Genomic DNA, 20,565 nt, shown 5'->3' with positions numbered 1-20,565 from the left:
GGATTTAATCGAAAATTATTTTATTTCATTTATATTTTAATCAATATGTCCGTTGGTCCTTTGGTCCATTAGTAGAGGTCATATTTTTTGTCAAATATTAATAATTAACGGATGAATTCTTTAGAAAAAAGTCAAAATTCTTTCAGTTCTTCATCTTTAATCTTCAAAAATTTTTCACTTAAAAAACATTTGGAAACTTTAATCCTTTAATCATTTTTGATCTTCCTCCTCAAGCAGAATTCATGAGGATTATTTATAAAATAATTACAAGAAGTAAAATTGTTGATGAGAATATTTAAGTAGCATTCAAAATTTATATATTATTTAATGATTTTGTCAATAAATAAAAAGCTTTCTTTTAGTTCTACAGTCTTGTAATTCATGGATGAATTCTTTACACAAAAATATGAATGATTTCTAATGATTTTTTGAATTCTTCATCTTTAATCTTCAAGAATTTATTAATTTGGAACATTTGGAAGGATTTAATCCAAAGTTACAATCATTTTTGATCTTTCCCTTCAAGAAGAATTGATGAAGATTATTTACTAAATAATTACAAGAAGTAAAAATGTTGACGACAATATTTAAGTGGCATTCAAACTTTATATATTATTTAATGATTTTGTCAATGAATAAAAAGCTTTTTTTTAGTTATACCCTTTTGTAATTCATGAATGAACTCTTTACACTAAAATATGAATGACTTTTAATGTTTTTTTGAATTCTTCATCTTTAATCTTCAAGAATTTATTAATTTGAAACATTTGGAAGGATTTAATCCAAAGTAACAATTATTTTTGATCTTTCCCTTCAAGTAGAATTGATGAGAATTATTTACCAAATAATTACAAGAAGTAAAAATGTTGATGACAATATTGTAATTCATGGATGAATTCTTTACACTAAAATATGAAGGATTTCTAATGTTTTTTTTGAATTCTTCATCTTTAATCTTCAAGAATTTATTAATTTGGAACATTTGGAAGGATTTAATCCAAAGTTACAATCATTTTTGATCTTCCCCTTCAAGTAAAATTGATGAGAATTATTTACCAAATAATTAAATGTTGATGACAATATTTAAGTAGCATTCAAAATTTATATTTTATTATTATTTAATGATTTTGTCAATAAATATGAAGCTTTCTTTTAATTCATCCGTCTTGTAATTCATAGATAAAATCTTTACATTAAATTATGAAAGATTTCTAAGGATTTTAAGACTTCAGCATCATTTAAAGGACCCAATTTCGAAAGATTTGGATTCAGTGAAGTCAGTAACTTCAGATATCCTCAAGTGGAATGGATGTTTAGCCTGACAGACAGAAAACGCGAAGGCGTCGTGAACTATTGATTCGTCCAGCTGATGTGTTCACACCGTCATGAAAAACCGACGCGGAGCGTCATTGTCGCCTCGAGTCCTTGAGGATGACGTCACTGATCAATACGCTTTTCATCACCTGTATTTGGAGAGGCTCCATGACGAAAAATCGCCACACTCCAACTATTTATTAAAGCTGACGAATCGCATTGGGTTGCGTCACATATTTTGTGGTTCTTGATGATGATACCGTATGTGGACCGTCCGTGCAGATTAGTTAATTCGTAAATCATTGGGGATTAATTGCGTTACACAGTTTTGTAAGTAAGTGCACGTGGAAACAACGGATCAGTAACACGAAGAACATTAATATGGAGGAAATTACATGCTCCGTCACACAGAACATTATAAAATTTATGCATATCGCCTGAGATAAAATAAAACCTTTACTTTTAATTTCGCAACTGACGACGTCTGAAAATAAGCCACATTCACTGAAACGGAACCTCTTATGCGGCCGGTTCCCACTCAATTATAACGCAACATCGAAGGAAAATAAAAACATTTTTTTTCGCCTTAAATTGACGTGTACGCGATGTATAAATTGCATTTTAAAGACCCGAAACTGGTTAATTTTTGTACTACTAAATGTAACATAATACACACGGCGAAGACGTTGGCTTTCACTTTTTCATGCCGATGCACGGTTTGGAGATGTAATTTCAGCAAACACGCTTAACAAATATTTAATAAACCACTTGGACTTCCAGGCATAGTTCGCAAATAACCATGTTTACACAATCACCGTTTAATTGTTCATTGAGAAATACAACTTTTTGGGTACCGTCAGTGCAAATATTTATTTTTTTTTTGCTATTGTTACTGTGAGTGAATCATCGAGGTGTCAAAAGTGTTTGCCAAGATTGTTTGCATTTGGTCTGGCAATTAATATTAATAATAAACAAATAATGAAATGTACGAGAAGTGTCAAAACTGCGTATGTACCTCGTTTATTAATATTATTTATCGTGACTATTACTTTTAGTAATTGTTTTAAATTGTTATAAAAAAACCAGTCTCGCACAATTATTACTGTGGCTTAGCCTGGGATAATTATAAAAACATTTCCTGCAAATACTTTCACTCAATTCAGATACTGATCGATCGTATTTATGAATTTTTACAGTTCAAAAAGGAAAAAAATTAATTGCAGGTCTGCACAGTTCCTGAAACAGTGCTTTATGGTAAGCACAATGGTGCCGGATAGTTATCTAAACGTCGTAAATACCCTTAAGAACCCATTACACTAGAGATGTATATTAGAACAGCAACGACAATACAAAATATATCATAGATTTAATGGTACGTGATTAACATAACATGCGTAAACAATTTATTCAAATGAAATACATGGTTCAGGATCTGAAACATGGCAGGGCATTCTTTTATTGTATTTCACCTACAACAATGTCGGACACAATAATATCTTGTCAAATAAAATGCCCACGTGGAAATGCCGTTTGTTATTTGTACTACTAGAGTCAGACACGATAAATAATTGTTTCAGTTCCTTGAAATTTCATCAGCAATAGTAAAATAATAAGACTTCACCGTCAGTTTCAGTTTCTTCAATAATTATTTAATGATTAGCTTGTGAGACTACAAAGTTTTAGTTTTTTTCAATAAATGCCTATTTTTAATTTATTGATCAAAATATTTTATTACTGCTGAAAACAATTGATAAATATTGTGCCTAAACTCTAAACTACATTTTATTATAATGGAGTATTATAAATTCTTTCTTCAATTCATTAGAAGTGGATATATTTATATTTCTAATACAATATTTTAGTATTACTTTAATTTTTTATATGAAATATTATTTTGCCTCTTAATTCTGTAAGAAATATTTTATTGTTGGTGAAGAAAATTAATAAATATTTATAGGGTTAAGAAATCTAAAAAATATTTTGTTATATCTAAGTATTTAAATACTTTCTTCAATTTATTAGAAGACGATATATTTTTCTTTGCAATACACAATTTTAGTACTATTATGATTTTTTATATAAAATATTAATTTATCTCTTAATTCTGTAAGAAATATTTCATTGTTGGTGAAGAAAATTAATAAATATTTATGGGTCTAAGAAATCTAAAAAATATTTTATTATATTTAAGTACTTAAACATTTTCTTCAATTTATTAGAAGAGAATATATTCAATTCAATTACAACATTTTAATATTATTTTGATTTTTTGTATAAAATATTAATTTGCCTCTTAATTCTGTAAGAAATATTTTAATATTGGTGAAGACAATTAATAAGTCTGTAAATATAAAAGATTTTGTTATATTAAATATCTAAATTATTTCTTTAATTTATTAGAATATTCTTCAGCAATTTAATTTTATATTTAAAACATTGTCACTGGTTAAACCTTAATGTTAAACGTTAAATTGTGGATTACTCCGAATTAGAATATTTATCAACTTGGTACTCCCATGACGCACTTTAAATTCCGGTTGGTAAATTTCGTACTACTTAAACTTCTATTGATTTCCACAGTTTGAGGGAACTTTCTGCACCTAAACCCGCATGTGACAAAATTTCAACACAACTCTTTATCTCAATGATCATCAACTTAATCCAAGGTACATCCTGTTGTAACAACAACATTTCGATGACATAAACAAATAAACAAATCGTCCGTATACATAATTAATACCGTTAATGAAAATCGGTACGCACAAAAATGAATTTGACTGGTCACAGTTAAGGTGCCCACCCACACATACGTGGTCTCCTCCTCGAATGTCAATTCCGTACGACCAGCGATGTGTGAAATGTGTGCAGACCTTAAGTGTTGTTTGATGACAAATCTCAGGCTTGGCTACTGTCTGGCAGACGTGTGGGTGGACACTTGACTAACTCACACGAATTCTTAGCTGGGGAGATAAAAGTGGTCTGATAAAAACTTGTAATTTTTTCCACTTGACGAACGACAGGCACGTGTGTGTTCTTAGTTTTTTGACTAATGGTACGGGAGCAATATTTAAGGACAACGACCACTTTCATAAATATTTATGATCGTAAACACCGGCTTGAAGATGGGTAGCTTTGTGTTTGCCTCGTCTGAGTTCCGGCTAAGGTTCAAAGTGCATCGGGTCCAACCACACTTCCTCAATGACTGTGAGTACCAGGTAAGATGATTGGTGACGAATGAAGTTGAGGAGAATGAATGTTTACACGAATCTTACCGGAAAAAGTCGGTGGGTTTTTGCCAAATCGTGCTTGGCCGACAGTTAACGTGACTAGCCACTTATCCGAAGCCTTCCCAATTGAAATTCCCAACTTTCCTGGAAGTTATACCCAAAAAACCACGGCTGAATACGAACGAACGTCCGCCGTAAATTGGGCCAGCAACGAAACTACCACAATACTTTCTCTGTGACCTCGACGGCAGCGCTTGATAGAGCGAGACCGCTCCGCCGGCTCCGGGCGCCCGACAGAGACGGCCGGCGTCGTGACGTCACTGATCAATGCTTCCACGGTGACGTCACAGGCGTGCTGGGTGTGAGTGGTGGCGTCACACTGACGTCATGGGTCATTATTGCCGGTGCCCATCCTATTAATATCGACGTGTGACGTCACGGGCACCGCTGTTCGGTCTCGGCGGCCCCCGACGTGTGTTCGCCCGTTCCGCGTTACCCGGAGTAAGTGGACGTGAGAAAATGCGCCCGAGTTTATTGTCTCTTTAGAAAAAGAAAAACTGACGCTTTAAAGTTTGTTTTCACTTGACGAAACTTTATTTCTTACGTGTTTTTTTTTTCTATGTGAACACGACAAATCTTTTTTGTGGTGGGTTAAATTATTCTTTCTATTTTCTGTACTGTGCTGTGCTCAAAAATATTCTAATTTTCCTTTCTTTTCTTTTTTCTTGAACTGAAAATTTTTAAATATTCTTTCTAATATATATTTTCAGTACTTTTTTAAATTTTTTTGTTTTCTGTATTGTAAAATATTCTACTTTTCTTAATAAAACCGAATCAAAACATTAAAAAAATTACTAAAATGACATTTTCAGTAATTTTTTTCATTTTTTTTTTATTTTCTATGCTGAAAAATATTCTAATTATATATATATATTTATAATTTTATTTCTTGTTTTTTTCTTCAATTTTCTAAAATTTTTTTAAATATAATATTCTCACTATTTTCTTCAGTTTTTTTTTTATTTTGTACATTGAAAAATATTTTACTCATCAGTTTATTTTTGTTCTTTTCTCTGTACTTTCAAAAAATACAAAAATTACATTTTCAGTATTTTTTTTTTTCAATTTTTCAGTTTTCTCTGCCTAAAATTATTTTAATTACACATTTATGAAAATTAAACTATTTTTATTTCTTATTTTTTTCTTCAATTAACTAAAAATTGTCAAATATGATATTTTCAGCGTTTTCTTCAGTTTTTTTATTTTGTACACTGAAAAATATTCTACTTATTTTAATCAAACCAGTTTAAAAGAATTTTATTTTTGTTCTTTTAGGTAAACTTTCAAAATAATACAAAAATGACATTTTCAGTAATTTTTTATTAATTTTTCAGTTTTCTCTGCTGAAAAATATTTTAATTATACATGTATGAGAATCAAACCAGTTTTATTTATTGTTTTTTTTTTCAATTTATTAAAAATTGTCAAATATCATATTTTCAGCATTTACATCAGTTTTTTTATTTTGTACATTGAAAAATGTTCTAATTATTTTAATAAACCAGTTTAAAACAATTTTTTTTCATTCTTTCTCGTAAACTTTCAAAAAAAAAAAACAAAAATGACATTTTCAGTAATTTTTATCAATTTTTCAGTTTTTTCTGTCGAAAAATATTTTAATTATACATTTATGAGAACTAAACCACTTTTATTTCTTCTTTTTTTCCTCAATTTATTAAAAATTGTCAAATATTATATTTTTAGCATTTTTTTCAGTTTTTTATGTTGTACATTGTAAAATATTCTATTTACTTAATCACATCAGTTTAAAACAATTTTTTTTTTTGTTATTTTTTGTAAACTTAAAAAAAAATACAAAAATGAGATTTTCAGTAATATCTTTCAATTATTCAGTTTTGTCTGCTGAAAAGTTGTAATTTACTAAAAATTGTCAAATACGATATTTTCAGCATTTTTTTCAGTTTTTTCCCATATTGTATATTGAAAATTATTTTACTTATCTTAATCAAACCGGTTTAAAACAATTTATTCTTGTTCTTTTTCGTAAAAATTACAAAAAATAATATTTTCAGATTTTTTTTTTCAATTTTTCTATTTTATAGACAGAAAAATATTTATTAAAACCAAATTAATTAATTTACCTCAATTTTCAATTAATGATTAATACCATTTAATTATAGTTTTACATTAATTATTAATATTTTTTTATTTTGTAATTTAATTATAATTTAAAATTGATTTATTGAATTAAATTGTTTTTATTTATTTGAAAATTAAGAATTAAGGGATTTTTAATTGACTGGAAATTACATAATTTATTCAAGTTTATAATTACACCAATTTAATTTGCTATTAAGGAAGTTGAAGGACTTTTTTAATTTAAATTTTCTTTTATTATTATGTATATTCATTTAGTTTGTTAATTTATATTTTTCATCATTAAACTAAAGTAATTTTTCTTGATTTAAATATTTTCTCTCGTTTATGCAGTATTTTTTCTGTAGTTTTATTATTTAATTATTTATGGACTTAAAGGTTTTTTAAAGAGAAAACCTGCATTTCTTCCGTCAATAATTTGAAAAAATGAATTTGTTGCGAATGTGACGACGAGTCATACTCTCTCGGTATTCATAAAACGTGCACAACAACAAAAATAAACGTATGATTTATCAAATGTTAGATGAACGTGCACAGTTTGTGTTACGTAGTGGATATGTCACAGTAAACATTTTATTATGTCGTAACAGCTTTACTATTACCCATTCTCTAAAAATACCGAAACATTCGCGAATCCTATTTATACCCAAAACCAAAACAATTCGCATCATACACCGTCATAATTTATACGCAACAAACAAAAACCCAATTTTAAACATCGATCACATGACGTTCCTCCATAAGCGGGGATCACGTGCCATATTTCCCCGTCATCGATTCGATTTCCGTGTGATTCACCAGATAGTTCGTTCATGTGACGAGTCTGACGGTCGCGCCAACTAAATCTCGTGAAATTCCCGAAGGGAAGTAATGCACGGGGATTCCGAGACGTCCAGTTATGGTCCAGATTTATCTATCCTTGGCTAATTAAAAATAATTGTTGTGGCCGCCGTGCGGAGCCAAAACATCCCGATTATGATCGAACTTTTTTACAACTCAATCGTAGCGACTTTCTCGGTCGGCGTCTGGCTAATGATGAATTGGAAACGTCGCTGAAAACGGTGCATTTCCATATTTTAATGATACATCTGTATAATTTAATTCGTGTAACATTTTATTAATGTTCCTGTTGCATTCCGATTAACGACAGAGAAAGATTTATGTAAATTGGATGTCCTATATCCATACGTCCGTGGTTTAAATTTAATGCTGAAGAATGCTGAAAATTACCGATTCAGCTGGCTTAAATGATGATAAATTAATACAAAATATAGAAAGCTCTTTTGACTACACTACTTCTAAGGATGCTTTATATGCATGGCAATTAATTTTGTCTGAATTATTCTTGGTGAATAGCTCTTTTGCAAAATTACAAACGGCAATAAAATCAACATTATTCAGTTATTTAAGTAACTAAACTAAACCGTTAATTATTTACTTCACATCGATGATTTTAAAAAACTAATACACAGTCTAGTTTTTATATTAATTACTAAATAGTGGAGGTCGTCAGTTATATCGTGGAATCTACTGATCAAAAATTTATAGAAAAAATATATTATTAATAAAAGTGGCCCTGAAACAACGTGGAACATATATTTAAGTTTTTAAGATGGCCCCTGGGGTGCCAGCACCACTGATTTATAAATATTTATTTATTTTCAACATTATATTTAATAACTGTGTTTATTTAGTGCAATAAAAATTTGAAAATTAAAAAAAATAATTAACAATATATGACATAACAATTTATGAAATAAAAAAATAAGATTAAATTAATAAATAAAATGTAAACAAATTAAAAATATCAATTTGAAATTATGAAATAAAAAAATAAGCTTAAATTATTAAAACTAATTAATTAAAATTTGTAATTAATTTTAAATTAAAAGAATTAAGGTTATATAAATTGAATTTAACAAATTTAATAAATAAAATTAACTATTTAAATTTAATAAATTTATAAAATTAAAATTTATTAATAAAATTGAGCTTAAAATATTAAAATTAACATAAAAAAAATAAAAATTAGCAATTTAAATGTTCAAAATTTAATAAATTACATTTAAAAATTAAAAATATTAAATTATATTAAATAAAAACTAAAATTATTATTTTAAATTTAACAAAATAAGTTTACAAAAATTAAAATTAACAAATTAAACATAAATAAATAAAATTAACTATTTTAATTTAATAAATTTATGAAATTAAGCTTAGAAAATTAAAATTTACTAATAAAATTCAGCTTAAAACATTACAATTAACAAATTCAATATAAAAAAATAAAAATTAGCAATTTAAATTTACAAAATTTAATAAATTAATCTGAAAAAATTAAAAATATTCAAATATATTGAATGAACATTGAAATTATTATTTTAAATTTAAAAAATTAAGCTCACAAAAATTAAAATTAACAAATTAAATGTAAATAAATAAAATTAACTAATTAAGTTTAATAATTTTCAAAAATTAAGCTTTGAAAATTAAAATTTATCCATAAAATTAAGCTTAAAACATTAGAATTATAAAATTTAATAAAAATAAATAAAATAAACTATTTAAATTTATTTAATTTAAAAGATTAAGCTTAGAAAATTAAAATTTATCGATAAACTTAAGCTTAAAACATAAAAAAGTAAAATTAATATTATAAATTAAATGTATAAAATAATTTAAATTCATAAAATTAAAAAAACATAAATATATTATTAATTTGACGAATTCTCTTGCTTTCTTTCAAATATTTATTTAGAAGAAAATGATTTATTATGTTAGCAATAATTTATGGAATACAGATAAACTGTTAAGGTATAATTGAATTGTTTGATTAATTAGCTGTTTAAATTATGACTCAGTTCACAGAAGAAACTCAAGTAAATTGTAATACACTCCATGGAAATGATGTTGGTGAAATTTTTGGACCATCAGCTAGTTAACACAAGTATGCAAATGAAACGACACCTCGCAAATCAATAAACAAAGTAAAAATCCTTAATAACATTATTTAAGTGATAAGAAACACACCAGAAATAAAAAAAATCCATGATTTAAACGTCTGGCAATGCGTTTAAAATGAGCTGCAGCACGAAAAAAAAAAAACTTTTTTCAGGACCTCATTAATTAATCATAACCGATCCGGATTTAAGGATATAACTCGCGCATTAAGCCAGACACTAATTTGTTTTTTTAATAGTTCGGGTAGTAACGAAACGCGAGATGCAAATAAATCTCATTTTCGGTTGTCAACCTTGTAACTCCTCAAATTTATTGCTATTTATATTTTGTGGTCGTTTTTTTTCGGCCATAGTCGAATATATTAATTAACCTTGACTGTTTTTACAATTAATTTTCTTTATTGTCATCTCCAAAGCTGTTTGTTTGTGGCGCTTTGATGAATTTTAAAAAACGCTTTTTGCGGTCGGGTTCTTGGGAAGCATTAATGTTAAGGCCGATTTTGGTTGTCGACACTGGTCCAATAAAAGCCACCGTAAGACTTCCTGAAACCGAAGATGTCGCGATAACATCTACGACAAAAAATTCGTCGGAATTAATTAGCAATATTAATGGAGATTATCGTAAAACGCCAAAGAGGATTTTTGGGCTAAAAATCTGTGTTACGTCTGTTACATCAGCTGTCACCAAAATCCATAATAACTATTAGAAAGCATATGCATATTGTGAAACAGTTTTTATGCTAATAGATTTGTGTAATGTTGGCCAAAAATGAGTTTTTAATGTGCAACGCGTTTTCGAAAAGTGAGAGGACACACGTCACTCAGCAAATCATCAGATCATCAGATGAGTCTCAGTCTTGTTGCACAGCACCAACAACAAAAACCAAAACCGATTCGACTCTAAGCTATTATTAATAATACACTTTTAAACGGGGCACATTATGCCTGTCAATTAAACGTTATTTAATGGGAATGGAAATCAGCGTTTACGTTATTTATTACACTGGGACATTATATGGTTACACCTGTACACTGTCTTCGTGTGTGCCTTTAATTGCGGATGTTACAAAATGATAGAAATCCGTGTAATGTCCGCAAAACGCTATTAGTTCCATCGCGTTACTTCCCAACCACGTCACGTCATCCTTTTTTTAATATTATTATCATTATTAATATTATTATTTTGGCCGCGCCATCGCGGAAGCTCAACCGCGTTGGGAAGCCTGCACAAAGGAACAAGAGTGAGGCGATAAACTTGATTGCACATGTCTATTTTTAATCGCTATTTTTAGAGGGGAAGATGATCTGTTAGATCTATAAAAAATACCCTTTTTTGTTTTAAAATTTTTTTGTATATTTTATTAATGTTCTTTTGTTAATTGTTTTAGTAGATTATCACTAAAATTATTGTAAAAATTAAACATTAAAAATATTGTTTGTGGATTTTAATCAGTCCTCAATTGTTAATAATTATTAATAACATTTATTCACCATGTTAAAATTTTTTACTGGTTATAAACGTTTATTTTTTACGATTAGTATTTTATTATTTTTTTATAAACACGAATTAACATCTAATTGATTGATAGTACAATTTAAAATCTAAAAAAATATTAATTAGTGTTCAATTAAGCCAATAAAACAACATTAATTGAGATATTTATATACTTAATAATATGTAATTAATAATTAATAATAATACTTATTATTTAACTACAAAAACATTATTTTATAAAAAAATAGCTTAAAAAAATTAAAATTTACCAACAAATTTTAAATAAAAATATTAAAATTAACTAATTTGATATAGAAAAATAAAATTGCATTTCAAATTTATAAAATTTAAAAATATAAGCTTAAAAAATTAAAAATATCAAATAAAAACATAAAAAAATTAAAATTACTCAATTAAATTATATGTAAATTATAATTATTATTATAAATTAAAAAATTAAGCTTACAAAAATTCAAATTAACAAATTAAATATCAATAAAAATAAATGACTATTTAAATTAATAAAATTTTTAAAATTAAGCTTATAAAATAAAAAATACCCAGTAGAAAATTAAAATTATTATTTAAATTTTAATAAATAAAGCTTACAAACATTAAAATTAACAAATTAAATATAAATAAATAAATTTAATTCTTTAAATTAATAAAATTTAAAAAATTAATCTTAAAATATTAAAATTGCCGAATGGAAAGTAAAAAAATAAATTTAACAATTTTAATTATTATAAAATTAAGCTTAAAAATTATAATAAGCGTTTAATTAAGCTAATGAAACTAATTTAAGTACGGAATTTTAGTTTTTTGATCATTTTCTTTATCACAAAAAAAATTAAAATCACTTTTCTTTGTTTAATTTTTAAGTATAAAATTCACTTTATAAATCAATATATAATAAAATATACAAAAATATAATATTTTCCTTATATTTCTAAAAAATATATAATAAACACTTTTATTGATAAAAAGTTTGAACATTTATTATTTTAAGTTTAAAATTATTATTTTAAATAATAATAATATAATTATAAAATAAATATGTATATATTAATTTTTTGTTTCTATTAAAAGAAAAGTTATTTAAAAAATTTATAGTTTATTAATGTTGAATTTTTTTAATAACTAATTGAGATTTTATTGTCACATTTTATTAAACAATTTCTTGACTGACACTGCAATTTGAAAAAAATATTTAAAATGGCTTTAATAAAGGTAATAAAACTTTTAATTTTTAATTTAAATTAATATTTAATCACTTAATTAAACCACAATTAAAATAAAATATTTATTAATTGTAAAATTCACAATATGCATTAATAAATATATGTATTATATTTTAAATGTTTACTAATTTAATTTTTAAAAATATTATACATATATTAATATTATATTATTTATGGATTATAAAAGAATGAATTGATAATACAATATTAAAATTGGTAATAATATGAAATACTTGATTGACAAGTAAAATTTATAAAAATGTGTTTTTTTAAACAGTAAAATCACATTTATTTAATTTTGTCTTTCTCTTTACAATTTTTAAACTTTTTTTAGTTTAAATTTATATAAATTCTGTCTTAAATAATTTATAATAATTTAAGTCATAAAAAATTATTATACTCTTTTTATTAAAATTAATATTAAGTATTAAATAATTAATTAATACATTGTTATATTATCAAAAAAATATATTGGATAGAGTTAATATAAATAAAACAGGAAATAGAGCGTTATAAAAATGGTGAATGCGCATCAGCCACAACGAAACGGGACAACAAATAAATTACGGAGTTGTCCTGACGGAAACTGAAAATACTCTCACTTTCCGTGAGCATACGCTAAAGAGGAAAATCAATGAGTTCATTACTGAACTCCGCGACGACGAAGTTCGACGAAAAGTGAATGAAATAACTGATTTTCACTTAAATTATAAATAATAATAAAAATAAAATAAAACAATACATACACTTATTCTGAAGATGCAAGTTATAAGCAGGAGAATTGTTGTTGGAGTCGGTGGTGTTTGGCTGCGGGGCACTAAAATGCTGTTGCGGAAGGTTGTAGTGATGTCTGACAGTCTGAGGACCGGAACGCATTTCGTAACGGTTGCATCGCAAATATCACTAATAGTACTTAGTCTTTTAGTCCTCATGCAAATTCAACAACATCAACAACAATAATAATAATAATAATAATAAATAAACTCAATGGATGGATGGTGGTGAAGGTGGTGGTGGTGGCGAATGCGACATGAGATGATCGGACTGATAAACTACGGAACTACAACGGTCTGTGCAACTCGGTACATCAACATCAACGACATTTAAGTCACCTGGCGAGTCCCGGAGGAATGGGTCCGGGGAGTTTGGTGAGCGCGCGCCTTCCCGGTTATCCGAAGACGACGAATCCACTGCGAGGATTGCCAACAACCTCATAGATCGAATGGAATCAGTGGCGAACCGGCGTACATCACATACAAGCACTTGGTAACTTTCGGTCTCACTGTCCACACGCCTCGGCGGTGCGTCCCCTAAATCGAAACCACTGAACCGGATGCGGACGTCGCGGACGACGTGGGGCGAACGAACGAACAACGGAACGGAACGTCCTCTTCGCCGTGGAGCGAAGGAAGCATGAAGAGAGTCACTGCACTGGGTGTTTTTTGGTGTGTGTGAGTGTGTGTGTGTGTGTGAGTTTAACGTGTGTTATGTGCGGCGTTATCTCGATGTCGGTCCAGCTGGGAGAGAGCGTTGCACGCGACTATCCTCTCCAACGGACGCCGTCACTCTATATCCCTGCCACACTCAATCAGTCCATTATAAAACCGCGGTTTTCGCGCTCCGGCGCTGACGTCACCGGCCGCATGGTGACGTCACCGTTCGGCAGCGGACCGCCGATCAATCCCGTTGGTGGAAGCGTCCCGCCAACCTACGTCACAACGGTGACGTAGGGGCCCCGGCTTTGGAAACGGTGACGTGGCCGCGGCGGCGTCGCGACGCCCCGCTACCGCCGGCCGTGGCTTCCCGGCCGTGGCAGAGACCGTGTGGGCCGTTGGCTGTGGGCTCGGGTCGGAGTGCGACGGGCTCGGGACGGGTCGATACCGTCGCACGGTGTGGGATTTTCGCGTATTTGTTTCCTATGTCGGACACAAAGGGCGCACGAAAGATAAATATTTTTCTGTTGTTTTAACATGTTTTGCCAAGCTGGGCTGATCGTCAAATCGTAAATCAACATGTAGATAATAAAAAATAAACTAGAATTGATTTTTTTTTTAATCACACCTATTTTTTAAAATATTTTATATAATAATTGAATTTTCTGTATTACATAAAAAATATATAATATATAAATATATACATTTTCTTAAAATAAAATCGTTATAAGTTATTAAATAAAAGTAGTTTGAAATAAATAAATAATTAAATAAATACATTAAAAACATAAATTAATATAATTATGAATAAATAATATAACATATAATTAAAATTTATTATTATTATTATTATTATTATTATTATTATTAGCTGAATCATAAATTAATTTAATATATACTAATTTTACTTTTTAATATTACAAAAAATAATTTATGGAAAATAAATTTATATAAATATAAATACTTATAAAACAATTTAAAATTTATTTTTGCCTACTTATGTACATATATATTAATTAAAAAATATATACACACTAAAACTATTCATCAAAAAAAATCTGATTTCGTTAAAGAGACCTTAATAAATAAAATAACTTTTAAACTTTTGTAAAAACTTATTATAATTTACTCTAATAATCAGATAAAAACATCAAAAATTAATGCTAATTTCAAAAAGTTTCAGTTTAATTATTAATTATTATATTAAGAAATATAATAATAAATATATTATTATTAATTATTATATTAATTTTATTTATTAATATTATAAAAAATAAATTTTACTTTTGAAAAACAAATTCTAAATATATAACATAAAAAATATTATTTAATAGTTTAATATATTTTAATCTGATTAAACCACCTTTTGATAGATTTTATTTATTTTTGAGTAATTACTAAATACTTAAATTTATCTATGTAAATTATATTAATTAAATAAAAATATACAAATTAAAATTACATACTTAGAAAATCTGATGTTGAAAAAGAGTACATAATATTTAAAACAACTTTTGAAATTTTTGAAAGATAATAAACATATTCATTCATTGTGATAATTAGATAAAAACACCAAAAATTAATAAAATGTCAATTTTAATACATTTTAACATTTTTTATAAAAAATAAGATTTATTTTTAATAAATCAAATTATTATTTAATTTTCCATTATTTAATTTATTTAATACATTTATATTTCTATAATTTTTTTGAGCACTAACTTAATAAAATATGTACTTATATTAATTAAATGAAAAATAATAAAAGTTATAAAAACCTGTCTGAAAAAAGGTAAAAAAACTCTCACTAAAAATATAAAAATTAATAAAATAATTAATAATTAAATTTTACCTTTATATAATAATTATAATAATTAATCCTTTATTTGAATAGAGCATAGATATAAAATAAAAATTACTATTTAATAATTTAACACAATTTAATATGATATAAATCCATAAAAAGATTGATATTTTTTATCATATAAATCCATAAAAAGATATTTTTTTTATTTTTTATTTTAAAAATATAGCTAAAATTTTAAATTTAATTATGTATATATTTATTAAATAAAAAGTTATTATTATTATAATATAATTTAATATTTATTGTAATAAATAAACGTACACAATTAATACTACCAGTAATTATAAATATTTGTGTCACTACGTACCTTGTTTGAATGGAGTATAGATAATAATATTTAATATAACAAAAAATATCTTTGATAAATAACAATCAATAATAAGTATATATTAATTAAATAAAAAATATGTATATTAAAATTATTCTTTATAGTTATTCTAATTTAATACAATTTAATACATATTATGCTTTTTAATGTTATAAAAAATAAGTTTCATTTTTGAAAAATTAAACGTATTAATAATATAAAAAATTAAGAAATATTTAAAATTAAATTCTTAAGTTGGTAGTAATTAGATAATTCAATTAATTTAATGAAATTTAATAATAAATTTTAGGATATTATTATTATCAATTTTATATTTTATTAGAATTAATTTTCCAATATTAATTGCTTAAAATTTAATTTAATCACGGTCCATTTTAATAATTTATAAATGCATAACCGTATTAACAATTAAAATGGGTGGAAATATTGATTTTTTTTTTGTAATATTAACATATTAAAATCCTATGCACACCACTGTGCGCCGTTAAAGTTTGGAGGAGCCCCCGACTCCCTCCCCCTAGTTCTATCAGGGGGCACCAGAAGAGATTTACTTCCGCCATCCGCACCTGCAAGTTTTCCGATTCGCATTTTTTTTTTCTCCCATTACCGGCTCCGGAAACGCAGCCATGCAGTTTTCCAATCGTCCGCGACGACGGAGGTTGCTTGGAAATTGTCGAGGCAATTCCATTACCTTGTTTTCCATTTTTCTGAAACCAAATAAGGAAAGAAATTCGACGGATTGAGCTTTTTTTTGTCAAGGAAATTATTGTCATGCTTAATTAAAATGTTTTGCCTTTTAATTATTTAATTATTGTTTTATTAAGAAACACTTTGATTCGTATTTAAAAAATGTATTGTATGCATTCAATGTTAACGATTCGTTCAGGCGATTATTGTGGCATTTCATAAAAGCTTTTTCCAATCATCTTTTTACTAAACATACTTAGGTATTTATCTTTATTTTTTTATCGATTTAATTATCATTAAAAATTTTATGAATTTGCAAATAATATACATTTAATCTCTTTAATAAAATGTGATACAGTCATATATACAACTTTTCCAGATTTATAAGAAACGTTATAATATGTTGAAATGGATGATTTTTTTATAATAAATAGTATCTATCTAAAAATTTAACGTACGTTAAAATAATGCTTCAATAAATTTTATATCATATCTATTAAATAAATTCTTAATTTATAAATAATATTTATTATTTTTTATTTTAGTTTTCATTGTCCACTAATTTTAAGGATATATTAAGTGTTTATTATACTTGTATTGTGATAATATTATTTCACAAGTTAAATAATCTATAAAAGGTGTTAATAATGATTTATTTCTAAATAAAATCCAAAAAATTCAATATTTTTATCTTGTCTCTTCTGAAGTATAAAAATAGAATATAATATCAAGTGGGTAAATAATAATGCTTAATTTGTACAAATATTTATTTATAACTTTTAAAACATGATGCATCCAGCTTTAACATTTGTAATTTAAGCAGTTAATTTCTGCGGATTTCACCGATCAATACACGTGCATCGCATATTCGCGGTTTATTTGAATGTGCAGTCAATATAGAAACACAATTAAATATTTAAACCTCGTTAAAATTATTAAAAACTTAATACAATTTACCGTAAATCATATTCATTGAGGAATAAACGATCTACCTTGTTCAATGGAGGTTTTTTCAGGCATACTTTAATGAATAATTCGTTTCACCATAATTGCTCCTTAATTTTGACTAACGGTATGTGTGATTATGTGGCAACTTTTCCACAATTTCATCCATTAGTTACTTATTGGAAGTAAATCGATGACGTCTGCATAATTAATGTGTCGTCACTACAAATGTCATACGTATCCTGGTAAAACTCAATTACGATGATGTCAGATGTTAAACCCAACGAAAAATTTAATGAAATTACTCAACAAAATTATTAGAATGCCAAAATTTTCCTAAGATATTTAATTGAGTGAATAAGCATATTGTATCAATAATTCCTGTAACCACAATTAAATAAATATAAGTACTTTTTCCAACGTTAATTGTGACACCACAAATGTAAACACTCGATTATTAAATATTTGAATGTCAATAGTACGTCGGTAGAAAGGCAAACAAACAAAAAACCAATTGGAAAATAAATAAATTAGCTAAAACAGTGCAAATAAAAGTATTCTGTTCTAATTTGTCAATAGTGGGTGAATAAATTTTATTGTGGGACGCTGACATTGAACTAATTAGACGAATTAATATCACATTAGGAAACGATGTTTTTCTTGTTATTTAAATTAATAGTATGAATCATTAATTATATAATACTGACTTAAAAAGTCCGTTAAATAATTAATAATGTGGTGATTAGATTTGTTGTAAGAATAAAGTAAAACCCACAAATAACTCCCGAGTGAATCTCCGGGGAATTTCGTTTATGAATGAAAACGTATATTTTTATACAAACATACCTGTTACAGTGCAAAAAGGAAGCGAAATAATGAGCTTAGTTCGCTAAGCTCTTTCAGAGGACCAACAGGATCCTTTTATACTTGAAACGGTGACGTCAGAGCTTCCATGAATGAATGCTAATACAAAGAAAGGGAAAATGGAGAAAAGCTTTACTTTTTTAAACGGTGCGTGTGTTATAGGAAAATAAGCATGTGGGACTATTTGAATTACCATACTGAATATGTGGGTGTCCACATGAAAGGCTGGATCCTCCTTTGGTCATTATATTTATCCATTGTATTTTTAGATAATCCTTAAATAATAAAATAACTGTAAGATGTGTAAAAATAAGCCAATACATTTCATGTTTTATTAAGCTTTGTACTCAGTGGAAGAGCTTTGAAGAAGTACAACAAGTGAGCTTTTTCAGTTAAAAGCTTTAAAACTTACAAATGTATTTTCAGGACTGTTTTATTAGAAACATGAGAGTAAAAAATATTATGTAATAATGGAAATATTAATAGTAGGAAAATAAGATTATTAGTAATATAAAATGTCTCATTTTAAGTGATTTTTTGTTGCCATCCTTAACGAGAATCAATCGGACTTTTTACCCTTAATCCATTCTAAATATACACCTGACAAATGAAATTACATCCGATCGTGGAAAAAATACGGTTTCCATCGGGATCGTGGAAGACACGGGAACGGAGGACTGGTGACGTATATCAGGTAGGTAAATTGCGTGGGACGATCTGAAAATCACGAGCCAGCATCAGACGGATGTCCCGGCTGAAACTGAAAATACATCGACTCTCTCCCCCACCTGATTTTGCGTACGTAGGTGGCGTTTGTTGGTCTGGAACCCGGACCATGTGTACCGCAAATAATCTTTATTCGGCCAATGTTGCCAACTTGCTTTTATGTTAAATATCAATTATCCTTGGGGAATGATGAATGAATCACCGGAATAAACGGTAGCCGAAATTGTTATTACTATTTACTTAATAGTTGCGGTATAAAGTTACACCAAGATTAAATTAGTGTGTTGTAAAATGTGTCCTCGGTAATTTATTGCAAACATGTGACAACGGCGTGTTTCCATCAAGCTGTTTACCGGTGGGAAAGCTAAAGCGTAAGCGAGGGGAAATTTTCAGAGGATCTAGTACGTTTTCCCTCTCGAGGGCGGATGAATGGAAACATGTGCGATCGATTTGCTCCATCTGATCAGTAGATTAGCTTCGGGATGTGCGTGCAGCATCCGGTGACTGGTCACGGGTATAAAATTATTGAGTATAGGTTTACTGACGTTGTTTCCTGGATGTTACACGAGTGCCATTTAAATATTGATTAAGAAAATCTCATTTAATTTGTCATAAGTACCTTTCTAGAGGTAAATTTATTAATTAAACTTGTAAAATTTTATTTTCAAATGTATATAATAATAAAATTTTCAAATCATTTCAATTTCAGGCAAATTTTTTAAACTGGAAACTCATTTTTAATATATTTTAGTCCAAATTTTGTCTGAAATTTATAATATATATATAAACTTTTATACCATAAACTAAAGATTAAAGGCACTTTTAATATTTTTTTATTTATTTTTTCCTGAAAATTAAATTTGTAAATATTTAAGAACAAATATTATTTTTTTTGTTTTTAAAACCTCAAACTTCTATTCAATTATAAATATTTCAATCAAAATTTGAAGAGAATTATTTATAAATATATAAAAAAAATCAAATATTATATTAACTTTTATATCACAAATTGAAATTTTAATATATTTTTTTATTTTTTCCTGAAACGTAGATGAAAATTTAATTTTTTATTTTATTTAACAACAAAAATTAGCTTTAATTTTGTGCTATAAAAGCTCCAAACTTTTATACAATTATAAATATTTCAGTCTAGAATTAGGAAGAATCTTTTTTAAAAAATATAGAAGAAAATCTAATATTATAATATATTAACTTTTATACCACAAATTGAAATTAAAAGTATTTTTAATATATTTTTTTTTTATTTTTTCCTGAAACGTAGACGAAAATTTAATTTTTA

General features: G+C 26.9%; 1 protein-coding gene across 1 annotated transcript in view; it reads right to left on the bottom strand.

Moving 5' to 3' along the window:
* The window catches only part of LOC109600712 (probable nuclear hormone receptor HR38), a 64,616-nt gene extending 50,355 nt beyond the window's left edge, over positions 1–14,261 (bottom strand). Inside the window, exon 1 of the mRNA XM_020016890.2 lies at positions 13,162–14,261. Within this exon, the coding sequence (XP_019872449.1) occupies positions 13,162–13,291 (130 nt within the window). The 5' untranslated portion in view covers positions 13,292–14,261. The remainder of the gene's footprint in view (positions 1–13,161) is intronic.
* Positions 14,262–20,565: the final 6,304 nt, after the last annotated feature.

This window comes from Aethina tumida, chromosome 4 (assembly GCF_024364675.1).
Source record: "Aethina tumida isolate Nest 87 chromosome 4, icAetTumi1.1, whole genome shotgun sequence".
In the NCBI taxonomy this organism is placed as follows: Eukaryota; Metazoa; Arthropoda; class Insecta; order Coleoptera; family Nitidulidae; genus Aethina; species Aethina tumida.
This window is presented reverse-complemented; position numbering and strand designations above follow the sequence as displayed.